We start from the raw sequence: 23,467 nt of genomic DNA on the forward strand, positions 1-23,467 counted from the left end.
TTGGAGGTTTCTATAATGGCTTTATTGATGACATGAATCAGATATCCGTTCTTTAAGGCAACCCTGGTTATTGTATTTAGTTCCAGTTGTATATTACCTTCATTGCAAATACTGTAGGTTCATCGGATAAAAGACTTTAGAATGCTTATTTTTGTAGAGAAAGGATGGCAGGATTTATAGTTTAATGTGATTCTGGTATCTGTGGGTTTTCTGAAAACTTCCATATGTGGTTTTTTGGCCTTCCTTGAAAAATGGATGTCCGGGAACGGAATTTGGCCATTGTTCTCGATTTCCATTTTGAAGTTGATTTTTTTTTGTAGTGACTGTTGAGAGCTTTAAAGAATTTTTGTAAATTATCATCCCATTGCACTTACTTCTACTCTTTCTGAACTAATGGAGAAATCAATTAACCACCAACTCTTAAACTATCTAGAAACCTTCCATCTGATTAATGATCGCAGTATGGATTTCGTCAGTATCGATTCACTGGTGGTATTCTGGCTTTTGTTACCCATCTATGGACAAATTCAATGGAAAAGTTTTGTGAAACTCAAGGAGTTGCTCTTGATATTTCAAAGAGCTTTGATCATGTTTGGCATAAATGTCTTCTAAATAAGCTTTCATATTATGGATTGCCATCTGTTTTTTGTGATTGGGTATCCAGTTTTCTCTCTGATCGCTCACTGAGGGTGATGGTAGATGGCTCTCTGTGTTCTAACTTCTCCAGTAATGTTGGTGTTCCCAAAGGTTCTGTTCTTTCTCCCACTCTTTACCTCCTGTATATTAATGGGCTTCCATTGACAAGAAATCCTGTCCATAGTTTTGCTAATGATAGTACATTGCATTCCACCTTCCAGTTTAAGAAACCTTGCCCTCCTCAAACAGCTTCAACTTCTTGAATATCCACTACCATTTTCTTAAATGCTGATCTCCAGGTAATTTGCCATTGGGGCAAAGATAACTTAGTTGATTTCATTTCTTCTAAAACTCAGACCTGTATCTCATAAAAAGGATTCTTTTGCTCCTTTTTTTATTTTCAGTGACATCCGATTTGTAGGCAAGATCATATGTCTCTATTGGGGATTACCCCGATTTCTAATCTCTCTTGGCATAATCACATTGCAAATATTGCTTCCTTTGCATCTAAAAAACTGGGTTTACTCTTTCTCTTTCAGTTTTACTTTTCTTCTAAACATTCACTCTGTGCAAATTGCAAACATGCCCTACCATGTTGTTCCCACATCTGGGGCAGTTGCCCCAAAACCGCTTTTAGGGCTGTAGGTTCCATTCAAAAGAGGGCAGTTAGGTTAATTAATGACTCATCTCTAAATCTCTCCACTCTCTGCCTCATAGACTTTCTGTTTCTGCTGCATGCCTTTTCTGTAGATACTTCCATGGGCACTGTTTTCTTAATTGGCTTCTATAATTCCTGTTATCTCTTCCAAAGCAGTCCCATCACGTGCCGCAACCAGTTAACATCATTTTATTGTCCAATTCACACTCATAGAACCAACTTTTCTTTTTCCTAATTTATTCATTCAACTTCTGTTTTCTGGAACAGTCTTCCTTCATATGTATTTCCTGAAAATAACAATCTATAGAAGTTCAAGTCTAATGTCAACAGATATCTTCTTTCATCTTCTCAACCTTCAACCCATGGATGGTACTAAGTACTGTAGGTTCTAATAACTCTTGTATTTGGGGTTATCATTAAAAAGAAAGAAAATACAAAAATTAAAATAATAATTCAAAAAAATTACTCAATCAGACATAAAACACACTGCCCCAAACACAATTTTTTCTGAATATTTCTTTCTATTTGAAAACCAGGATTTGAATTGAAAAAGTTTGTTTTTTGTCCTTTATGACAATATAGTGGTTTGTCATTTTTCGTATACATTAGTAACTTAAGTATACACTATATATTTAAAGCTTTAGAGAGATGGTGGTAGTAGTATTAATGAAGGCATGTGATGCAAGAAAGCAAGCGTATGAGCTTATGTAGCATCAGCCAACCCCCCCCCATTTCTCACATTCGTTCCCTCTAAAAGTTTGTCCCGTTTCTCCTTAATTTATTTAACCTATCAATTTCCACAATGACAGATGGAAGTTTGTTCCAGCTGCTGGCTAAAGTCAAATTTCTGCCATCAATTCTACAACTGTCTTTCGTCAATTTGAATTTGTCCTCTGAGGTTCGTAATCTGAGAAAGTGGAAGAATCCCATCAGAATTCAGCATGCTCAATCCATTCAAGGCCTTATACACCTCAATCAGATCACCTCTCAGGCACCTAGTCTCCAGTCACTGCAGTTTGCAGAACTTATTCAGATCGAATTGAGGATAAAGAGTATTAAAATGTGCTACTCTTTAGTGGAAAAATGAATGTTAATTTGGGTAATGTAAGAAAACAACTAGAAGAAGATGAAATGGTAACACCACTTCAAGAAAAAAAATCTGTATGTGAAGCCAGGTGAAGAAAAAGTTAAATCTCATGAGGGCAGAAGTTGCGTCAATACTATTATTAAATTTGCTAAATCTCATAAGAAATTTGAAAAAATATTTCCTTGCTATAAAAGGAACGAAGAGTGATGTTATGAAATGGCAATATTATAGGACTTTTAGTTAACAAAATATATCTGATTTCTTTAAAAAAAAAAAAAAAAAACAACAACTGAGGAGGGACCATGTAGATTGAATTTTTAGTTATTAATGTTTAACACTATATTTCTTGTTTGAAAAATGCATTATTTGTGTTCTATTTGATTTAACTCTTTCTATTCTGTTTTGTTTTAAATACAATTAGTTTTGCTTGATTTAATGCACTTAATATGGTTTTATTTGATTTAATATGGGGGTAAGATCTGTTTGCTAAATCCAATTATCCGTTGAAAAGAAATTAATATAGTTGTCAGAGTTGTTGGAATATTAGGAAACAGTGATAAATGTTGTAATATATATTTTTATTTTTATTGCACTTATTGAGTGGAATAGTTGAGCTTGAAAAGTTAAATTACACAGTTAAATTTTGTCAAGTCTTATAGTGACAGACAGAAGAGCTTTCGGGTACTGATATCATACAAGTTCAGCAGGCTGTTGGAAGGTGTGGCCAGAAAAATCCTGTTATCCTGGCACTCTGCTTTATTGTAAAAATATTTTAATTGATGGCAAATAGCCTTAAATGAATGATCCGGACCATCAGTGATGATATCAGTTGTTTCCAAAGTCTGTTAAATTGAGAACTGTTAACTGAGAATATTAAAAAAAAAAAAAAAAAACACAGAGTCCTTTATATATACTCCATGATCACATTCATTACTCAAGCCAGCACTATAATTGCAAATGATTATGTACAGCTACTGTAAACTTGTCCTAGCATCCCTAAGTAGTAATTTCCCCAGAATTAATTGGCACACTTCACATTATAGTAACAGTAACTAAGGTTCTCAAACTTTGTATGCAAAAAAAATTTGTCTCATCTCAGATTTGATACTTATGTAAAGGGAGCATTTCGCTGTGTAAGCAACAAATCCAAGATGAAAATAACTTATACGCTCCAGAAGTATAATTTGGATCAAATCCTTATATTTCTGGAACATGTAAGCAGGAAGAAAAGGTGTTCAATTTTCACATTTATTTGAAAAATTTCCTTTGACTATACTGTACATAATTTGGGACTTCTGATAAAGATTTCTGATATGTTACATAACTTATGACCTTGAATTTTACATGCAATAACCAGTGCATATTTGTTACTGTAGAACCTCACTAATTTGTACTAAAGGAGGAAGGGGTAGTTGGAATTAATTATATATACATATATTCAAATCACAGTTTGCAAAACGAGCAGATTTATTCACAATCCAACGACATAGATTGAGACACAAATATGACAAAAAAAAGTTTTAGAAGTTAAATAAATTTGACTTCTAAATTTTTTTTTTAATGAAATTTGAAAATGAATTTGCATAAGTCTTGAATCGGATCATACATGGCATCTGGTTATAAAATTGTTTTATGATTTAATTCTTTTAGTAGTGATAATCTAAAGAAATATTTCACTAGTAATTTTCAAAAAAATATATATAAAAGCATATTAGAAACATAAATAACTTGTATGGATAAGTATAATATTGAATCACTGTATGTTTTTTCCTTACAGTTATGATGAACATTTTGGTATTGAAGTAGCCAAAGATTTAACTTGTGACATAGCTCCTCCCATTTTGCCAGATGGTTCATTTAGTCCCAGTAGTAATTTGTCAGAGAGTAAGTAACATTAGAATCATTTGTCATTACTCCCTCTAGTTGCCTCCTGAAGATGCTGATGTAGAAAACAATCATCCAATAAATCCACAAAAGCCTTGCTAGTGTGTGTGAATGACCAACCCACAAATTCCAGTCAGTATCTGGGAAATTAAAATCTCCCATTATAAGACTCTCTGATTTACTGGCCCACTCTGTTTCCCTGTACAGTTTCTTATTATACTCATCAGAGTCATTAGGCCTATAGCACACTCCTACTCTCAATTTTGATCTTCCAATGCTTATGTCACACCAAACTGACTCGTCACTGCACTGTCCAGCGATGTCGACTGGCTTCACTTCCTTGGATTTTGTGTTTCTTAACTAATAGCATAACCCCTCCTCCCTTCCTATCCTTTCTGTAGACGTTATACTCCCCAAATTCCAGTTCTGCATTCCTTATATCTGTGTGACACCAAGTCTCTGATATCACAACAATATCTACCTTTGATGCTTTGAGCAATACCTCAAATTCATCAAATTTATTTACCAAACTGGTAGCATTGGTGTACACGCAAGTATACATGCACCTGTTCTTATTCTTAGCTACCCTTACACAACCCATGTGTTTACTTGTACCGCAATGACTCTGAAAATATCCTGCATCTTGTTTTCCAGGCTTCTGCTCATTCCAATAGAAGCAATGCAAGAATCACTTTCACCTCTGCCAGTGGCTACTGTTAATCTGTTAGTCCTTGTATCCCCCCAAGCTGGCAGTTTTCTGACCCACCTAACACTGCTTCGATAGCATCAGCTTAAGTGTATCCCATTCCTGTAGAAGCAGTCTCTCCTGTTAACAAGTACAGACCAGGCTGAAAAAAATTGATCCCCTTGAGCCTTGCACAATCTTTCCATGGCCGAATTGATCGACAGGGCTCTCATCACATACTCCCTCCTATCTTGTCTGGGCAGAATTGCAGACACTTTCAAATTCAACCCTAATTCATTGCCTTTTTTCAGCAGTGACTTGTACTTGTTAAGTAATTCTGTCGGTTTCATAATCTTAATATTATTAGTGCCAATGTGTACAACTATATATCACCTTTTGTGCCCTTAAAAGATGATATCTGCTTTACAACGTCATCAACCTTTGCCCCTGGCAGACATACCCTGGTTCTGTTCCACCTATCCTTTTTACAAAGCATAATAATAAAATTCAAATAATAACTAGAAGAGGTATAAACAGATATTTTGCAAGTTGAAATAAGTGACAAGAACTGCCGTCATTGGGAGGTAAGTGCACCTATTATCTTGCAATCCCCGCTGTCTTTACATCCGCTGCTAAAAAAAAAAAAAAAAAAAAAAAAAAGAGAGAGAAAAATATTTAGTTTGTTTTAGCGCATCGTGTCAATTACGTTGCATGGCAAAAAGACAAATTTTGTTTCTTTATTTATGTTAGGGATGTCAATTTTTTTAATAGTAATTTTTTTTTTTTTTTTTGTTTACAAATCACGAAAATGATGGGTAAGTGCAAAAGAGTTGCACTTTCAGTTATACAAAGACTTGAAATTATTCAAAAGTTTGAAAACGGTGCATCTGTTAAATCTCTAATGAACCATTATAATGTTGGTGACCAAACCATACGCGACATTGTAAAAAATAAAGGGACGCTATTAAATTTAAATTTAAACTTACCACGAGTAGTATGTGGTAAGTTTTTTATCTATCGCCATATTTTTTACGTAGGTTGCTTAACATTTTTCGATCTAGTAAGTCCCGACTTACGTAACTACGGATTTACTTAAATTTGTTTTCACTCAATTTTTTTTATTTTTTTAAAATATATTTTTTTCAGGATTATAAAATTTAAAACAACAAAAAAAAATAATAATAAGCAATCAATAACGACGATCACGGCATGCACAAATTGCACAAGTGAGATCAGAGTCACAAGCAAAAAAAATAGGAAAGAAGAGAAGATTCTTACAATTATTTCTGTTTTTTTTTTTTTTTATGACTAGATTTCAGTGAAGGGGACACACATTTCACCATAATAACATAAAAACTCACAGAATTCCAGCTATCGGTATTATCGCAAATGCAATAAGATTGAGTTTACTACTCCCGTTCATAATAGATTGTGCTAACAGAAAAGCCCAATGAACCAGAAAGGGCAAATTGTTTTTATTGTTTTTTGTTGACCTCCAGAAATGTGCTTTAGTAAATTGTGAGCTCGTGCGGGGTGATATACAAAGGGTACTAGGAAAGTTTTGCAATATGACCCAACAATGAATCACAGGAAGCTGCTTGTTGCTGCATGTTGAGACATGTTCATACGTGCATAGTAGCTGCCGCGCCAAGTCGATGGGCTCAGTTATTCATTAGTAGTGAGAGTGTAAAGTGCTTGCGATGGCATCATGGTCACAAAATGAGATAAGGACAGTTTTGCGGTATAATTTCGTGCGTGGTTTAACCATAGACCAGTGCTTAGAAGAAATGACTCTTGCACTAGATGCTGATTGTCCACATCGTACAACGATATTCAGGTGGTATAGAGAATTCCAAAGGGGAAATTTCACTCTGGAGGATTCTGAGAGGCCGGGAAGGCCACGAACGTCAGTTACGGAGGAAAATGTTACTGCTGTGAGGAAAATGCTTGACGAAAACAGGCGAGTGACCTACCAACAGATAGAGGATACTTTGGGCCTAAATGCACCAGCAATTCATTCGATTCTGCAAGATCATTTGCACGTGAAGAAACTTTGTTCTCTCTGGGTGCCGCATCAACTGACTGAAGAGCAGATGACACGACGTGTGACTTGGTGCCGGGAGATGTTAAAAAAGTTGGATAAGGGACAATCTCGGTATGTGAACAACATCGTGACAGGTGACGAGACTTGGCTGTACTATTACGATCTGCCGACCAAGGCTCGAAACAAAGTTTGGGTCTTTGATGATGACGACACACCCGTAATTGTCAGAAAATCCCGATCTGTAAAGAAGAAAATGATAGCTGTATTTTTCAAATCGAGTGGAATTGTGGAACGTGACATTTTGGACACGCAGAAGACAGTCACAGCTAAGTGGTATACTGAACAATGCCTGCCTAAAGTCATTGGATCTATGAAGAACCTGCGGCCAAAGTCAAGAATGGACACCTGGTACCTCCATCACGATAATGCTGCAGCTCACCGCGCCAAAGCCTGCACCAAATATTTGACCACAACAGGACTGAAACTTCTCGAGCACCCTCCCTACAGGCCAGACCTTGCTCCCTGCGACTTTGCACTGTTCCCGCATGTGAAAATGAAGCTAAAAGGGAGGCGGTTTTCCAAGCGATGAGGACCTTCTACGGGCTTGGGACAACGAGTGTGCTTTACTCCCTAGTGAAACTTGGCAGAACTGGTTTAAAGATTGGTTTCGGAGGATGGAGAGGTGTATTGAATGTAGAGAAAATTACTTTGAAAAAATTAAATAAACAAAGCTGTATTGCAAAACTTTCCTAGTACCCTTTGTAATAGTGAGTATTTACCTAAACCCTGTGAAGTTCTTTACAGAAAATTTCATTTTGACTGTTATAAGGGTGCCGACTAAGAGAATAAGTGACAGCAGTACTAGTAAATCTACCAAGAAAAGGAAGGCGATCGATTTGAATCTGAAAATTAACCTAATAAGAATGTATGAAAATGGTTAAACATTAACAAGTATCGTTCTGAATTCAGATTTGTCAATAATATTATAGTAGCAATATATTACTAGTCATTCCCGAATTACGTAAAACTCGATGAAGTAAGAAGTCCTGGAACGTATCCCTTACGTATGTCGGGGACTTCTGTATTTTTGGATTAACCGGGAAATCGATTATCCGCAATTTGTTTTTTACCATCTATTTCGGAAAATCGGGAGTCTACTGTATCTCAAGCTGATAGCATAAGATATAATGTAAAACTAGATAACGTAATACGAAGCAGTGTATTAGGAATCTGTTAGCTTAGTATAGTATTATCAATTAAAAAATATTTATTAATCTTATTAAATTCCGTTTTTAATTAAACTGTATTTAAACGGAAATATGACCCAGACTAGAGTGACGAAGCAAAGATCACAGATTAGCGAGAGTGCTGTGACTCGGGGGAGAAATGAATAGGGCAATTCTCCAATCAAAGTGAAGATCACAGACTAGTGAGAGTGCTGTGACTCGGGAGAAATGAATAGGGCAATTCTCCAATGTATCACAATCTCAAAAAATGTGCGAAATGTGAAAAATTTGCTGAACTTCCTTAAACAGGACATGATCTAGCCAAGGAGGATGTCTTTGTGTGTGCTAGATGCCTAGAGTGTCAAGAAATTAGGTGCCAACTCAGCATTCTGACTGGCATCTATGAGAGCTTGAGATGTAGGGTAAATGCCCTCGAAGAAATTATAAGGTGCCACAAGCTCTCAGCTGCCCAGCTCAACGGCAGAGCGGACTCCTGTGCATCAGGCAACACAGAGGCAATCTCCAAGGCAGAATACACTGGCCTCAAAGGAACTAGTTATTGTTGGTGACTCTATTGTCAGGGAGACGGGAAATATACTATGAAAGAAGGATAGGTAGAACAGGACCAGGGGTATGTCTGCCAGGGGCAAAAGTTGATGACGTAGAGCAGATATCATCTTTTAAGGGCACAAAAAGTGATATTGTTGTACATGTTGGAACTAATGACATTGGCACCTCCGTAGCCAGGTGGGCAGGAGCAGCAGTGCATGGCACACGCTTCTTGATTAGACCGGGGTTCAAGCCCATGACCACCAAATACGCAGGATGCGGAAAGGCCAGGGAATGACTACTGCATATCCCCAGAGCAATATGGTCTTAGTTGCTAATGCTCCTAAAAAAAAAACTAATGACATTAAGAGTAAGAGATCTGCAAACTTACTCAACAGGTACTGATCAATGTTGAAAAAAAGTCGCGAGTTAGGGTTGAATGTGAAAGTGTCTGCAATTCTGCCCAGATGCAATAGGAGGGAGTATACGATGAGAGCCTTATCGATCAATTCGGTCCTGGAGAGATTGTGCAAAGCTCAAGAGGTAGAATTTTTTTCAGCCTGGTCTGTGCTTGTTGACAGGAGAGACTACTTCTACAGGGTTGGGGAACACTTAAATAGATGCTGATGCTATCGAAGCAGTGTTAGGTGGGTTCGGAAAACTGCTAGCTTGGGGGTTGGATACACAGACTAAAAGGTTAACAGTGGCTGCACGCAGCGACAAAAGTGATTCTTGTACTGCTTCTATTAGAATGAACAGCAGCATGGAAAGCAAGACAATGGAGATTTCCAGGACTGTTGGGAGTCATAATGAAACAAATAAATATATGGGCTGTGTTAGGGTAACTAAGAGTAGAAACAGGTGCGTGTATACTTGCATGTACACCAATCCTAGGAGTATAGTTAATAAATTTGATGAGCTTGAAGTGCTAGTCAAGACATCAAAGGCAGATATTGTTGAGATATCCGAGATGTGGTGTCACACAGATATGCGCAGTGCAGAATTGGCATTTTGGGAGTACAATGTGTACAAAAAGGATAGACAGGACAGAAAGGGAGGAGGGGTTATGCTGTTAGTTAAGAAACACATAAAATCTAAGGCAATTGATGTATCCAGTTGATGTTGGTGAACAATGCAATGTTGAGTCTGTTTGGTGTGATAAGCAGTGGTGAGCTATACTGGACTCACAAGAGCCCATTGTTATTTTTTTTGAAAATTTGAAAGCCCATTGTTGAAACAATTACAGTGAAACTTCCCTTTAACGGACAGCCATGGGGAACGAAAATGTGTCTGTTAGAGAGAAGTGTCCGCTAACAAGAAGTTTGAGGGAGAAAAAAAAAAAAAAAGAAAGAAAGAAAAATCGTTAAACATTTAATGTAAAATTAAATTAAAATATATACAGATTTTGAACAATATTTTTGTAAATAATATACATACAATTGTGCTATGCATATTATGACTTTACCTTAAGAAAAATACATACAGTAATCACTTATTTTCTTCTGCTCCTTTTTCATCGAAAGTCCTTCAGTGTCTTCTTCAGCAGCGAAAAACGTTTTTAAACGATTGATTTGTATGAGCGCTTCTTCTATTTTCATTGGTGGTTCGTCGTTAATATGTTCTTCGACAGAATGACCTCCTTCCATTTCTTCATCCTCATTAGGAACTTCTTGAAAAATATCGATGATAATGTCGTTGATATCTAGAGCACCATCTTCTGTAGTAAGGTTTGAGTCTATATCTTTGTAGCCAGGGTCACTTGCAGTGGAAGTATCGTACATTATCAATAGATGTTGAAGTTCTTCTTCTTCTTGGTGCTCCACATTGCTGTTCACAACTTCTATTTTTGCGTTTGAGAAGCCAGACTTTACAAAACAGTTCACGACAGTTTGTTTTCTAATTGCGTTTACTGAAGAGGAAATCCATTGAATCGCATCTAGGGTGCTGATTTTCTTTGCAAGATCACTCGCACATGTTACATCGTTCGTGTTTGCAATGAGATGTCTTAAAACACGTTTTCTGTAGTGAAGTTTAAAATTTTTTATTATCCCTTGATCCAAGGGCTAACACTCTGCAGATGTGTTTGGTGGCAGAAAAATGATTTGAATGTTGGACAATTCAATGTGCGGGTGAGATGCAGCATTATCCATGAAAAGAATAATTTTTCTGTTTTGACGAATCATGTTTTGGTTAAAGTGACTTATCCATTCGCTCATGATATCTCGTGTCATCCACGCTTTTTTATTAGACTTCCAGTCAACATTCAAAAGATTCAACTTTATGCCCTTGAAACAACGAGGATTTTGTGGTTTTCCTATAACAAGAGGTTGTTCAAAGTCTCCCAGCATATTTGTACACAATAGTACAGTCAAGCGTTCCTTAGAAATTTTTCCGCCCTGGCACTTTTTGTTTTTAAGACTCATTGTTTTTTCAGGAAGAGCTTTAAAAAAACAACCCTGTTTCGTCACAGTTGTAAGTATCCTTAACTTCAGAATCACGACATAAATCTTCCAATTTGACGGTCCACTCTGTTACAACCCCAGTATCAACAGATCCACCTTCACCACTTACGGTTTTCCAAGAAATTTTATGCCGAGTTTTGAACTTGTTTAGCCATCCCACAGAAGCTTTGAACTCATTTACTCCCATAGATTTTGCAACCTCCAAAGCCTTTTTTCCCTAATAATAGGCCCATTAATGGGAATTTTTTTGGCACGTGCGCGACAAATTTGAAGTCCAACAATTTTCGGGAATGATTTTTGAACCTGATCATTTCCGTGTTGCCAAAATTGTTTGAGCAGTTCATTTTTTTCCTTTAGGATGTCGCTTACCTGCATCTTCCCAATTTTGAATTTTGCAGCGAGATTGCGAACACTATTTTTTTGCTGATCATACGCATTAATGAGTTCGACTTTATCTTTTAAAGTTAAATGTTTACGAGAAGACATTGTGCACTTCACACGACACTGAACAAAACTGAAAACTGAAACTGAAAAGACGAAAGGCCGACCATATCCCTCCCCCGCCCCGCACACACCGAATTCATCAGAAGTTTTACATGTGCCTTAAAATTCTTGAAAAAGGGTTTAGAACCCGACGTAAACCTTGATAAAATTCAGAGAATTGGAAATAGAAAATAAACACATGATTGAGGCAATACGTGAAAGAAACGTTCCTAGAAAAAGGGCCATGAGCTCGCCCGCTGTCCATTATGAGGAGATCAAATTAAGTGCTAATCTAAACGAAACAGTGCAGATTGCCTGTCTGCGTCCGTTACAGAGAATGTCCGCTAGACAGAAGCTGCAAACACGTTAAAACCAATGGAGGTGAGTTGGGGAATTTGAAAATGTCCATTGTAGAGAGATGTCCGTTAACGAGAGGTGTCCGTTCGGAGAAGTTTCACTGTATTTATTTTACAAATGAAATCCTGAATTTAATTATTGAGTATCCAGAGCTGGAATTACGGTGTGGCAAGCAGGGTCCCATCCCCAACATTTTAATGGCACAATCAACTAGTTATGTATTTTAAAATTGCTTCATTTTTGAGTTAATTACTGTCAAACCTCTGTTTAACGAACTTCTTCATAGCGAATTTTTTTGAATTCCCCTTAGTTTCTATGGAAACCTTTAAAATAATTTCCATAGAACGATGCATTATGAGAGACAACTTTGTATGTATTGTTCTCACCTGGCCTTTAGGCAATTAGAAAGAGTCAATTAAGGGTGAAAGGGATTACCGTTCCACGTTACTGGTGTCCGTAAAACCTTTGGAGTGACATTCCGAGTAGTCTCACTAGTTAATATAAGATAAGATAAGATTCTTTATTAGCATAAATTGTATACAATAGTGATCCCTTACACAGAAAGCCAGAGGAATCTTACAATACGCTGTTTATACAAGTGCTTTTTTTTTTATAAAAAATAAAATAATAATAAATAACTAAATAATAATAAATAAATAAAAAACAAAAATAATAATCAAATGTAAAAATTAAATAATAATTAAAACAAAAAATGGCTACAAGTTGAGCAGAACATGAAATGACATCGGCTAACTAAGACTGGCACTTACATAATTGTCATTTACAAACAGCAAGATAGGACAAGATGCCATCGCGATATGCCTTGTCTATAGTCCACAGGTTGTCGATATTGAGTGAGTTGAGAGTATCCAGAGTCACATTTGGGAAGTGTCTCTTGAAATTCTATAACCTCTGCAGTTGAGCACAAGGAAGGGGTACTGCAGAAATGTCTGCCTGGCAAACACCAACCAGCCATGTTCCAGATGTTGATCTGAGCACAGATGAAGGAATGCCTTTATTTTTAGCACATGGACTCTGTGGACTGTGGGCATGTATTGCAGGTTGGAGCAGAGTGCAGATTTTGATGTCATGTAGATCTGGTGCGACCACAAGTTGACCCACTTCAGCACCAGAATTCGAGGCCCCATAGTTTCCTGAGGCTAGTGGGTGGTGCTGCAGACCAAACTTCCATGGCATAGGAGAGCACACTACAGAAGTAAGTTGTGAGGTATTTCCTGATTATTTGCTTATTGTGCATTTTACACAGATCTATTTCCAGGGCTTTGGAATACTGAGCTTGGATTTGTTGTTTATAGGTGAGGTTGGCATCAAGAATTACTCCTAGGAATTTGACACTGTCTGTGGGAGTCAGAACATTTCCTGCCAATTCCAGATGTAGAGAAGATGCAGTATGAGCAGTAGTCATCCAACTTGGAGTAAAGATGAGATAGTTTGACTTCTGGATTAATTGAGAGGCCAAAAAATTTGGCATACTTACAGAATGTATTTAGGTAGCTGTTTACAGATTCAGAGGAGGTTTGTCTTTCTTATGAATCACCAAAAATGTGTTTGCATGGCAAGTAGCATACAATAGGAATGCTGAGATTTGATCCATTAATGGAACAAATATTGCTGCAAATAGCAAGAGAGAACCACCGTGTGGGATCCCTACTTCGATGCTTATATGCTTCCCATAATCTAGTCAGTTATTTTGGTTTGGTTTTTTTTTAGGAACATTAGCAACTAAGGCCATATTGCTCCGGGATATGTGGTGGTCATTCCCTGACCTTTCCGCATCCTCCGTATTTGGTGGTGACGGGCTCAAACCCCGGTCTAATCAAGAAGTGTGTGCTACACACTGCTGCTGCTCCTTCCCACCTAGCTACGGAGGCGCCTAAATCTAGTCAGAGGATTAAGAATATTCCCAACGTGGAAAATAGCCTATGATCAACCTGTGTTATGGTTTCCCCTTTACTCTGACAAGAAGTCGTTTTTTTGGAGAAGTGAGTGTTTTCATATGTTTTTCGGAGAATCCACGCATTTCAGTAAATTTCTCCTGTCTATGTTTACATGGTCATAGTAGCTGAATATCCGAGTGATTCCGATATTTTGCACAGTATTCAAAGAACTAGTGACAGTAGCGACGTCGAGGGGAGGGGGAAGAATGAGGCAACTTTGAGGTAAACTTTCCAAAGATGAAATATTGGCAGATTTGGAAACCGCATCGAGGCTTTCACTCTGAAGGAAATGTTCCAAAATATAGCATTAGCATTAGTAGAGGCATATGATGCAAGAAAGCAAGCTTATTCAGCATCAGCCAAAAAAAAAAAAAAAAAAAACACACACCACTCCCATTTCACCCCTCCGTTCGTTCGAAATACCTGTCCAGTTGAGCTTTAAATTTGTTTAGGCTATCAACTTCAACAACAAGTGATGGAAGTCGGTTCCACCAACCAACCACCCGCTGGCCAAAGGCAAATTTCCGCACATATATCCGACATCCGTCCTTCCTCAATTTGAATTTATGCCCTCTGAGGTGATTATTCTGAGCAAGATGAAGAATCCCATCAGCATTGAGCATGCTCAAACCATTCAAAACCTTATACACCTCTATCAGATCACCTCGCTGGTGCCTAGTCTACAGACACTGTAATTTGCAAAACTTAAGCCTTTCTTTGTAAGAGCACCCCTTTGTTCCATTCACTAATCTTGTTGCCCTTCTCTGTACTCGTTCCAGCAGCTCTACATCCTTCTTGAAATGAGGCCTCCAGACCTGTATACAGTACTCTAGGTGTGGCCTGACCATCGCCTTATACAATGGAATAATCACCTCCTTATCCCTGCTGGAAAAATTCCTGTATATCATTGACAAGACACCATGAGCTACTCTTGCAGCTCGTCTGCACTGCTCAGAGAACTTCATATCTGCCTGCACAATTACCCCCAGGTCCTTTTCATTCTCCACCACTGTCAGTGTAGTACCGCAGAGTTGATACGTTGCTCTGGGGTTACTGTTTCCCATATGTAGTACTTTACATTTGTCAATGTTAAACTTCATTTGCCACCTCTCAGCCCATCTGTTCAACCTTTCCAGATCCTGTTGCAGCAGCATAGCGTCAGTAGTGTCCTTAACAACCCTGCCAACCTTTGTATCATTTGCAAACTTGGACATTAAACTTGATATCCCATCATCAATATCATTCATAAACACCGAAAACAACAACGGACCCAACGCTGAACCCTGAGGAACTCCACTAATAACATTAGTCCACGTTGAGCAGTGTCCATTGATTACCACTCTCTGTCTTCTGCCACTCAACCATCCCCTTATCCATAGCAGCAATTTGCCTCCAATGCCACACTGCTCCAATTTGTGCAGCAGTCTTCCATGTGCAACAGTATCAAAAGCCTTTCTAAGATCCAAATATATAATATCAAAGTTATTCCCTGCATCCAGTTCTTTTGTGACTACATCATAGTATCCAATCAAATTGGTCAGGCAAGACCTGCCCTTAACAAAACCATGCTGCGTCTGAGCTATAACTGAATTCTTGTCTAGATGATCCTGCAGTGCTTCTTTAACCAGTGCCTCCATTAATTTACCTGGAACAGAAGTTAAACTAACAGGTCTATAATTACTTGTGTCAGCCTTTGATCCTCCTTTGTGAATTGGGGTTACATTTGCACATCTCCAGTCTATGGGTACCTCCCCTGAGTCCAAAGAAGCTCTCATAATTATGGCTAGGGGTTTGCTTACTTCCTTTGCTGCCTCCTTTAATATAACTGGATAGATCCCATCCACCCCAGGTGCCTTTTTTATGTTTATCCTCAACAATCTCTCCTCCACTTTCCTCTCAGTTATTACAAAATCATCCAGCTCAATGCCAATGTTTACTTTACCTACATCATTCTCCTTCCTGAATAACTCCTCATCTGTGAATGTAGATGCAAAATACTCGTTTAGATTGTTAGCCACCTGAGCAGGATCCTCAACTGTTGAACCATCAATATCCAGTGGACCAATCTGATTCATCCCTTTCCTTCTTGAGTTTAAATATGTAAAGAGCTCTTTTCTGTTTTTCTTTGCATCCTTTGCCAAGGATTTTTCGTAGTCTGCCTTTGCCTGCCTAATCTCCTTTGTGACTTGGTTACAGACCAACTTATATCTATCATAGGCTTCCATGTCACCCATTAATTTGTATGTATCCCATGCATTTTTCTTCTCTGCCACATGTCTCATTAGTTCATCTGACAACCATTTAGGCCTAAACCTTGAACAAAATTGTTGGTATGTAAAGCCTGGTAGCCTCCAAGATTAGTTCCTTGAATGCTTCCCATTTTGAGTTTGCTGTTGGTAACATCATCAGTTGGTCCCACTGTATAGAATTTAAATACTGTCTCAGACCATCATAGTCACCTTTACGAAAACAAAAACCCTTCCCTTTACCTCTGATGGTAGTTACCTCCTTGAGTAAATCCCACTTCAACACACTGTGATCACTGCCACCTAGTGGTTCATTTATCTGCAGATTATTAATGCATGAAGAATCACTACTGATAATCAGATCAAGAGTATTGCTCCCTCTTGTTGCCTCACGAACATGCTGATGTAGAAAACAATCATCCAATAAATCCACAAAAGCCTTGCTAGTGTGCGAGTGACCAACCCACAAATTCCAGTCAATATCTGGGAAATTAAAATCCCCCATTATAAGACTCTCTGATTTACTGGCCCACTCTATTTCCCTGTACAATATCTTATTATACTCATCAGAGTCATTAGGCCTATAGCACACTCCTACTCTTAATTTTGATTTCCCTATGCTTTATGTCACACCAAACTGACTCGACACTGCCCTGTCCATCGATGTCGACTGGCTTCACTTCCTTGGACTTTATGTGTTTCTTAACTAATAGCATAACCCCTCCTCCCCTCCTGTCCTGTCTATCCTTTCTATACACACTGTATTCCCCAAATTCCAGTTCCGCATTACTTATTGGTATTGGTATTGGTATTTAAGGGCACAAGGGCAGCTAAGGCCAAAATGTGCCAGGTCCTATATTATTATCCTAAAGTAATATGATGTGTTCCATTTTTGCATCAGAGGAATTCATATATATGTATTTGCTTCAGAAAGGTATAGAGTGTAGCTAGGTTAGCACTATTGCCAATCATGTGGTTAAGGGATAGTGGTTCTTGCAGTTGTGATTGAGCGTGGAAAGTACTTCTGAAATGGGAATAGTGAGGACAATCTAAAAGTATATGCCTGACTGAAAGCGGTAGTGTACAATGTGTGCATCGAGGTGGGTCATCCTCCATGAGTAGAAACATATGGGTTAGGTGCGTATGTCCAATTCTTAGTCTTGCTAGTATAACTTCTTCCTGTCTATTTTGTCTGAAGCTGGAAATCCATAAGGCTGGTTCATCTTTGATTTGGAGCAACTTGTTATTACTTTGTGCCTTCCATATTTCTGTCCACTGAAACATGCAGACTTTTTTAATATGCTTCAAATAATCTCTATATGGTACTTGGTAATTTGCTGGTGTTGTACTGCTTGGTTTTTTGGCTGCCTGATCTGCTCTCTCATTGCCTAAGATACCAGAATGCCCTGGGATCCAGCAGAATTTCACTGAATGATTCCTACTCCGTAGATGGTTTAAACAGCAAAAGATTTGTTTTTTGATTGGTTGTGATGTTGAAAATTGATTGCCCAAAGCAGACACTGCACTCAATGAATCAGTGTATATTATACTGCTAGCATTGTGGAGATGGCTAATATTCTGTAAGGCTAGTTTGATTGCATATAACTCAGCAGTATAACTGCTGCATTCAACTGGTAGTGATATGGAGACTGTAAAGGACGGAAAGACAGCTGCGGCACCAACGGCAGAACCTGTTTTTGAGCCATCTGTATATATTTGGTAGCTTTTTATATTGTTGAGGGCATGTTCTTTATGTAGTTGTTTGATATTTTCATCTGCCAGGGAGTTTTTTCCACACTGCTGAAAGTGGGTATCACAGTGAGCGAGATTTACAGACCAGGGTGGGTCAGGAATATCGCTCTCTTGAAGTATGTTATCAAAATCAATATTCCAGGTGTGAATCAAATCTTTTAATCTAATACCAGTTGGTCTATTTTCAGTTGGTTTACTGTTATAGAAAGCTGTCCACTCAGGATTGGAAAGCAACGGTTGAACGGGATGGTCTGGAAGGCTTTGAATTTTAGCTGCATAATTTAGAAGTAACATTTTCCTTCGAAGGTGAAGTGGAGGTTCGTGTGCCTCTACATACAGACTCTGAACAGGGGATGTTCTAAATGCGCCAAGGGCAGTGCGAAGGGCACTGTGTTGGATGGTATTAAGTCTGATTAATGCACTTTTCCTAGCTGAATCGTATATGATAGCACTGTAGTCTAAACGAGATCTGATAATAGCACGATACAAATGTAACAGAGTGTATCTATCTGCTCCCCATGTCATAGCAGAAATGGACCTAAGTATATTAAGTTTCTTTAGACAAACAGTTCGGAGGTATGTGATATGTGGAATGAAGTTCAGTTTGTTGTCCAATATTAAGCCTAAGAAACGAAGATTACTGGTGAGAGGGATCAAATGGTTTTTTAATCTGAGTTCCGGTTCCGGGTGTAGTTTACGTTTTTTGCAAAAGTGAACTGCAATAGTTTTTTGATCTGATAATCGATATCCATTCTGCATTGTCCATGCCTCCAACTTATTTATGGAGAGTTGCAGCTGTCTTTCAATGGTATGAATATTTTGTGAACGGCAAGATATAGTTAGATCATCAGCATACATATATAGTTCTACAGTATTTGGGATGTTGTGTGTTATGGTGTTCAGTCTGAGTGAGAAGAGGGTAGAGCTCAGTACTGATCCCTGCGGGACACCCTCCTCCTGAGTGTAGGACCGAGAAAGTACAGATTGATAGCGGACCTGAAAGGTTCTGTGTTGAAGAAAATTTCTAATGAATTCTGGTAAGTGCCCTCGCAATCCTATGGAATGAAGTTCTCTCAATATGCCATACCTCCAGGTAGTGTCGAAAGCCTTTTCTATATCGAGACTTACCATTACAAGATGTTCATTTTTGACGTAAGCATTACGGATGTTAGTCTCGGCTTTCACCATTAGATCCAAAGTGGCTCTGTTTTGTCGGAAACCAAACTGATTGTTGTTCATCAGTGCTTTAGTTTCAAGAACCCAGGTAAGCCTTCTGTGTATCATTCTTTCTAGGATTTTACTTAGGCAGCTGGTTAGAGAAATAGGTCGGTAATTTTCTGGAAGTGAGTGATCTTTTCCTGGTTTAGGAAAGGCTAAAATGATGGAATGATGCCAGGAAGATGGATATGTACCTTCAAGAAAAATCCGATTATAGAACATTAATAGTAAATTCAAGGCTGTACTGTTTATATGTTTCAGCATTACATAATATATACCATCAGGTCCAGCTGCACTGTTGGGTGATCTATTTAATGCTGTTTGCAGTTCAAATAGGTTAAATGGTTGATTATAGGCAATATATTGGGTAGTATGGAATTTTATTTTGTACCTTTCCGCCGAAGCTTTGATTTTCAGAAAGGAGTTGTCATATGCTGACGTGGCAGATGTTTGGTAGAAATTCTCTGCAAGGGCGTTAGCTATTTCTTCTTCAGAAGAAAATTCCTGTCCATTTTTGATTAAGATGGGAGAAGGAAGAGGTAGATATTTCCCATTTAATTGCCGAATCTTTTTCCAGATTAGACGACTGTTAGTATCCTTTGTGATAGTGGAGGCAAACTGTATCCATGATTCCTTTTTGGCTTTTTTTCTAATTTGTCTAGCTTTTGACTTTAGCCTTTTATATTGAATTAGGTTGCTGGTAGTTGGGAACTTCCGGAACAGGTTCCAAGCTTTATTTTTTTCCTTTTTGGCATTGGTACAAGCTTCATTCCACCAGTGTTTAAGGTTTTTGTGTTTACATGTGGAAGCTTGAGGTATTGCTTCAGAGGCAATGGTCAGTATTTGCCTGGTAATATGCTCTGTGACATCATCAATGGGTTGTAGTCTGATCAATTGGTTATCAAAAGAGAGACGGTTTGAAAACTTTTCCCAATCTGCTCTGGAGAATTTCCATTTTGAGCGGTTATCAGGGTATGATGTTTGAAGCGTTTGGATTCTGCATATGATTGGAAAGTGGTCACTATTATGTGGGTCGTTTAATACTGTCCATTCTATACTGGGATATAATATGGGGGAACAGAGAGTTAAATCAATTGCTGACATAGATCCAGAGGGAAGATGAGTATAAGTATTTTCACCAGTGTTCAGTAATGTTAGATTTAGTTGGTCCAGTATCGTCTCGATCAAGTGTCCTCTATTGTCCATGTGGTCTGATCCCCACAATGGATGATGAGCATTGAAATCACCAAGGATACAAAAAGGTGGTGGTATTTGTCTTATAAGGTCTTCTAGTTCTTTAAATGTGCACATCTTGTTAGGTGGAAGGTATAGGGATACAAGAGTTAGAATTTGTCCAACTGATACACGTACAGCAATAGCTTCTAAGTGGGTTTGAAGCGGTATGTTTCTAGAAGGTATTTTACAGTCAACTAGAATGGCGACGCCTCCACGTGCAGATAGTGAGGAGTTTCTATCTTTTCTGTAAAATGTAAAATTTCTGATTGATGGAGTTACTTGTGGAGTTAGATTAGTCTCTTGTATACAAACGGCTATTGGACCATATCGGGAGATTAAATCATAGATGTCATCGGTATTGCTGCGTAAACCTCTACAATTCCATTGAACAATGTTCTGCATTATCGGGGTTTGAGGAGGGAAGGCGAGTCTGTCTGTTTCTTGTGAGTGGTTTGCTTTTGACGGTCATATTTCATTTTATCTTTTCTGGGAAAATTGGGACGTCCGGTATCTGTACTCTCTTCTACATCATCAGTTTGACCTGATGAAAATCCAGTCTCCATATCATCTTCTGCATGAAGATCAAGGACTGTTTCATCGTGCGTAGCTATATTTTCAGAGTCCATTCTATTTGAGTTTGTCTTTTGTAATTCAGTGGCTTGTTGCCTTCGAGATTTATTAGATATTTTATCACATGATTTTATTTTAGGCGGAACTGTGATAGGGGTATTACTTACTTCATCAATTAGAACGGGTTTGGTGGTTGGTTCAGATGTTGATAGCACAGATCGTGCCCATTCTGCAATGGATGTATTGGGCGGAATTGATACCTCAGTTTGGGTTGAAACAGCTTGGCACTTTAGTGTAACGGAAGCATACGTGGTTTTTGCGATAGTTGACTTTATTTGCTTTCTTGCTTCTTGATATGTGACCTTATTTTCGATCTTGTACTTTTGTATTCTTTTTTCAATTTTCCAGAGTTCGCATGATTTTGAGTATGCTGGATGGTCATTCTTGCAATTTGGACATTCCGGAGCCTTTGCAGTACACTCTGTTTGTGAATGGTTTTTTGATCCGCAGTTAGGACAAGTAGTTTCGCCTCTGCATGTTGTCTGGGAATGACCAAACTTTTGGCACTTGAAACATCTTAGAGGGTTTGGAATGTATGGGCGTATACGGCAGTTTAGGTAGCCTGCTTTAACTGAGGTCGGCAAATTCGGTGTACTAAAGGTCAGTATAATATTACGTGTGGGAATAAGTTGGTCATCCTTCTTTATCATAATTCTTCTTGCTTGAGTTACTTTCTGTTCCAGTAATTCCATGACTATCTCCTCTTCGGTTACGTTCAACAAATCCCACTCACTTATTACTCCTTTTGAGGAGTTCAAGGTGTTATGTGGTGAGACTTTGATTGGTATTCCGCTTATAGATGACATTTTTAGTAAAAATTCTGAATGCCTTGCTTGAGTGGTCTCAATTAAAAGATCTCCTGATTGCAGCCTTTTCACCATTTTCGGTGTACCTGCTGCATTCTCGAGACATCTCTGGATGACAAAGGGAGAGAGTCTGCTTAGCGGCTGAGTCGATAAGGAATGTATAATCAGAAATGCTGGTGGTTCTGATTTGTTACTATCCTTTTTCATTCTTTTTGCCAGATTGGGATCGTCTTCCATTCTTCGAGTCTCAGTATGTTGAGAGCCTGTCGGCTCTAGTGGTGGACATGTATCACAGTCCATTGTTGCTCCTTTTAGCCCTGGGAGTGAGCGCTTTTCCTCCCAGATTTCTGGCCCCGCCACGTGGAGGCAGGAGCGGTGCCACCTAGTGGCCAAGCGGTTGGAGAGGTTAGTTTGTTAGTGCAAAAAATTAATAAATATACTAGGAAAAGAAAGGTAATTTTCCTTTCTGGGTTCTTACTTAGGATCTGTTAAGTACAGAACCACTTACAAAGAAATGAGTATGAGAAAAGCACTGGCAAGAAAAAATAACAAAATCACTGGGAAAGAGCACTATATATCGCTTTGGAAAATCGCTTGGACACTATCGCTTGGCACTCGGGGCCGCATTACTTATATCTGTGTGACACCACGTCTCTGATATCCCAACAATATCTGCCTTTGATGTTTTGAGCAATACCTCAAATTCATCAAATTTATTTACCAAACTCCTAGCATTGGTGTACACGCAGGTATACATGCACCTGTTTCTATTCTTAGCTACCCTAACACAACCCATGTGTTTACTTGTACCGCAGTGACTCCCAGCAGTTTCTGAAATATCCTGCATCTTGTTTTTCAGGCTTCTGCTCATTTCAATAGAAGCAGTGCAAGAACACTTCCACCTCTGCCAGTGGCTACTGTTAATCTATTAGTCCTTGTATCCCCCCAACTAGCAGTTTTCTGACCCACCTAACACTGCCTCGACAGCATCAGCAAAAATTCTTGCACCCTTTCTATTTAAGTGTATCCCATCCCTGTAGAAGCAATCTCTCCTGTTAACAAGTACAGTCCAGGCTGAAAAAAATTCTACCCCTTGAGCCTTGCACAATCTTTCCAGGGCCGAATTGATCGACAAGGCTCTCCTCATATACTCCCTCCTGTCATGTCTGGGCAGAATTGCAGACACTTTCAAATTCAACCCTAATTCACGGCTTTTTTTCAACAGTGACCTGTACTTGCTAAGTAATTCCGCCGGTCTCCTACTCTTAATGTCATTAGTGCCAACGTGTACAACTATATCACCTTTTGTGCCCTTAAAAGATGATATCCGCTCTACAACGTCATCAACCTTTGCCCCTGGCAGACATACCCTGGTCCTATTCCACCTATCCTTTTTACAAAGCATGTTCCTTGTTTCCCTGACAATAGAGTCACCAACAACTAATAGTTCCTGTGGGACCAGCACATTCTGCCTAGGGGGCTGCCTCTGTGTTGCCTGATGACCAAGTGCAAGCTCTGGCGTTGATGTGGGCAGCTGAGAGCTTGATGGG

At 38.6% G+C, this 23,467-nt stretch overlaps 1 protein-coding gene across 3 annotated transcripts in view; it reads left to right on the forward strand.

Annotated features, from left to right (window-relative positions):
• Nucleotides 1-23,467, forward strand: part of LOC150086917 (VWFA and cache domain-containing protein 1) — a 464,860-nt gene that overhangs the window by 66,032 nt on the left and 375,361 nt on the right. For all 3 annotated transcript variants that reach the window (XM_090372820.1, XM_090372822.1, XM_090372821.1), the window contains exon 4: nucleotides 4,159-4,265. In XM_090372820.1, the coding sequence (XP_090228946.1) occupies nucleotides 4,159-4,265 (107 nt within the window). The remainder of the gene's footprint in view (nucleotides 1-4,158; nucleotides 4,266-23,467) is intronic.

Source organism: Mastigoproctus giganteus, chromosome 4, assembly GCF_048544385.1.
Source record: "Mastigoproctus giganteus isolate SK-2022 chromosome 4, ASM4854438v1, whole genome shotgun sequence".
Taxonomy (NCBI): domain Eukaryota; kingdom Metazoa; phylum Arthropoda; class Arachnida; order Uropygi; family Thelyphonidae; genus Mastigoproctus; species Mastigoproctus giganteus.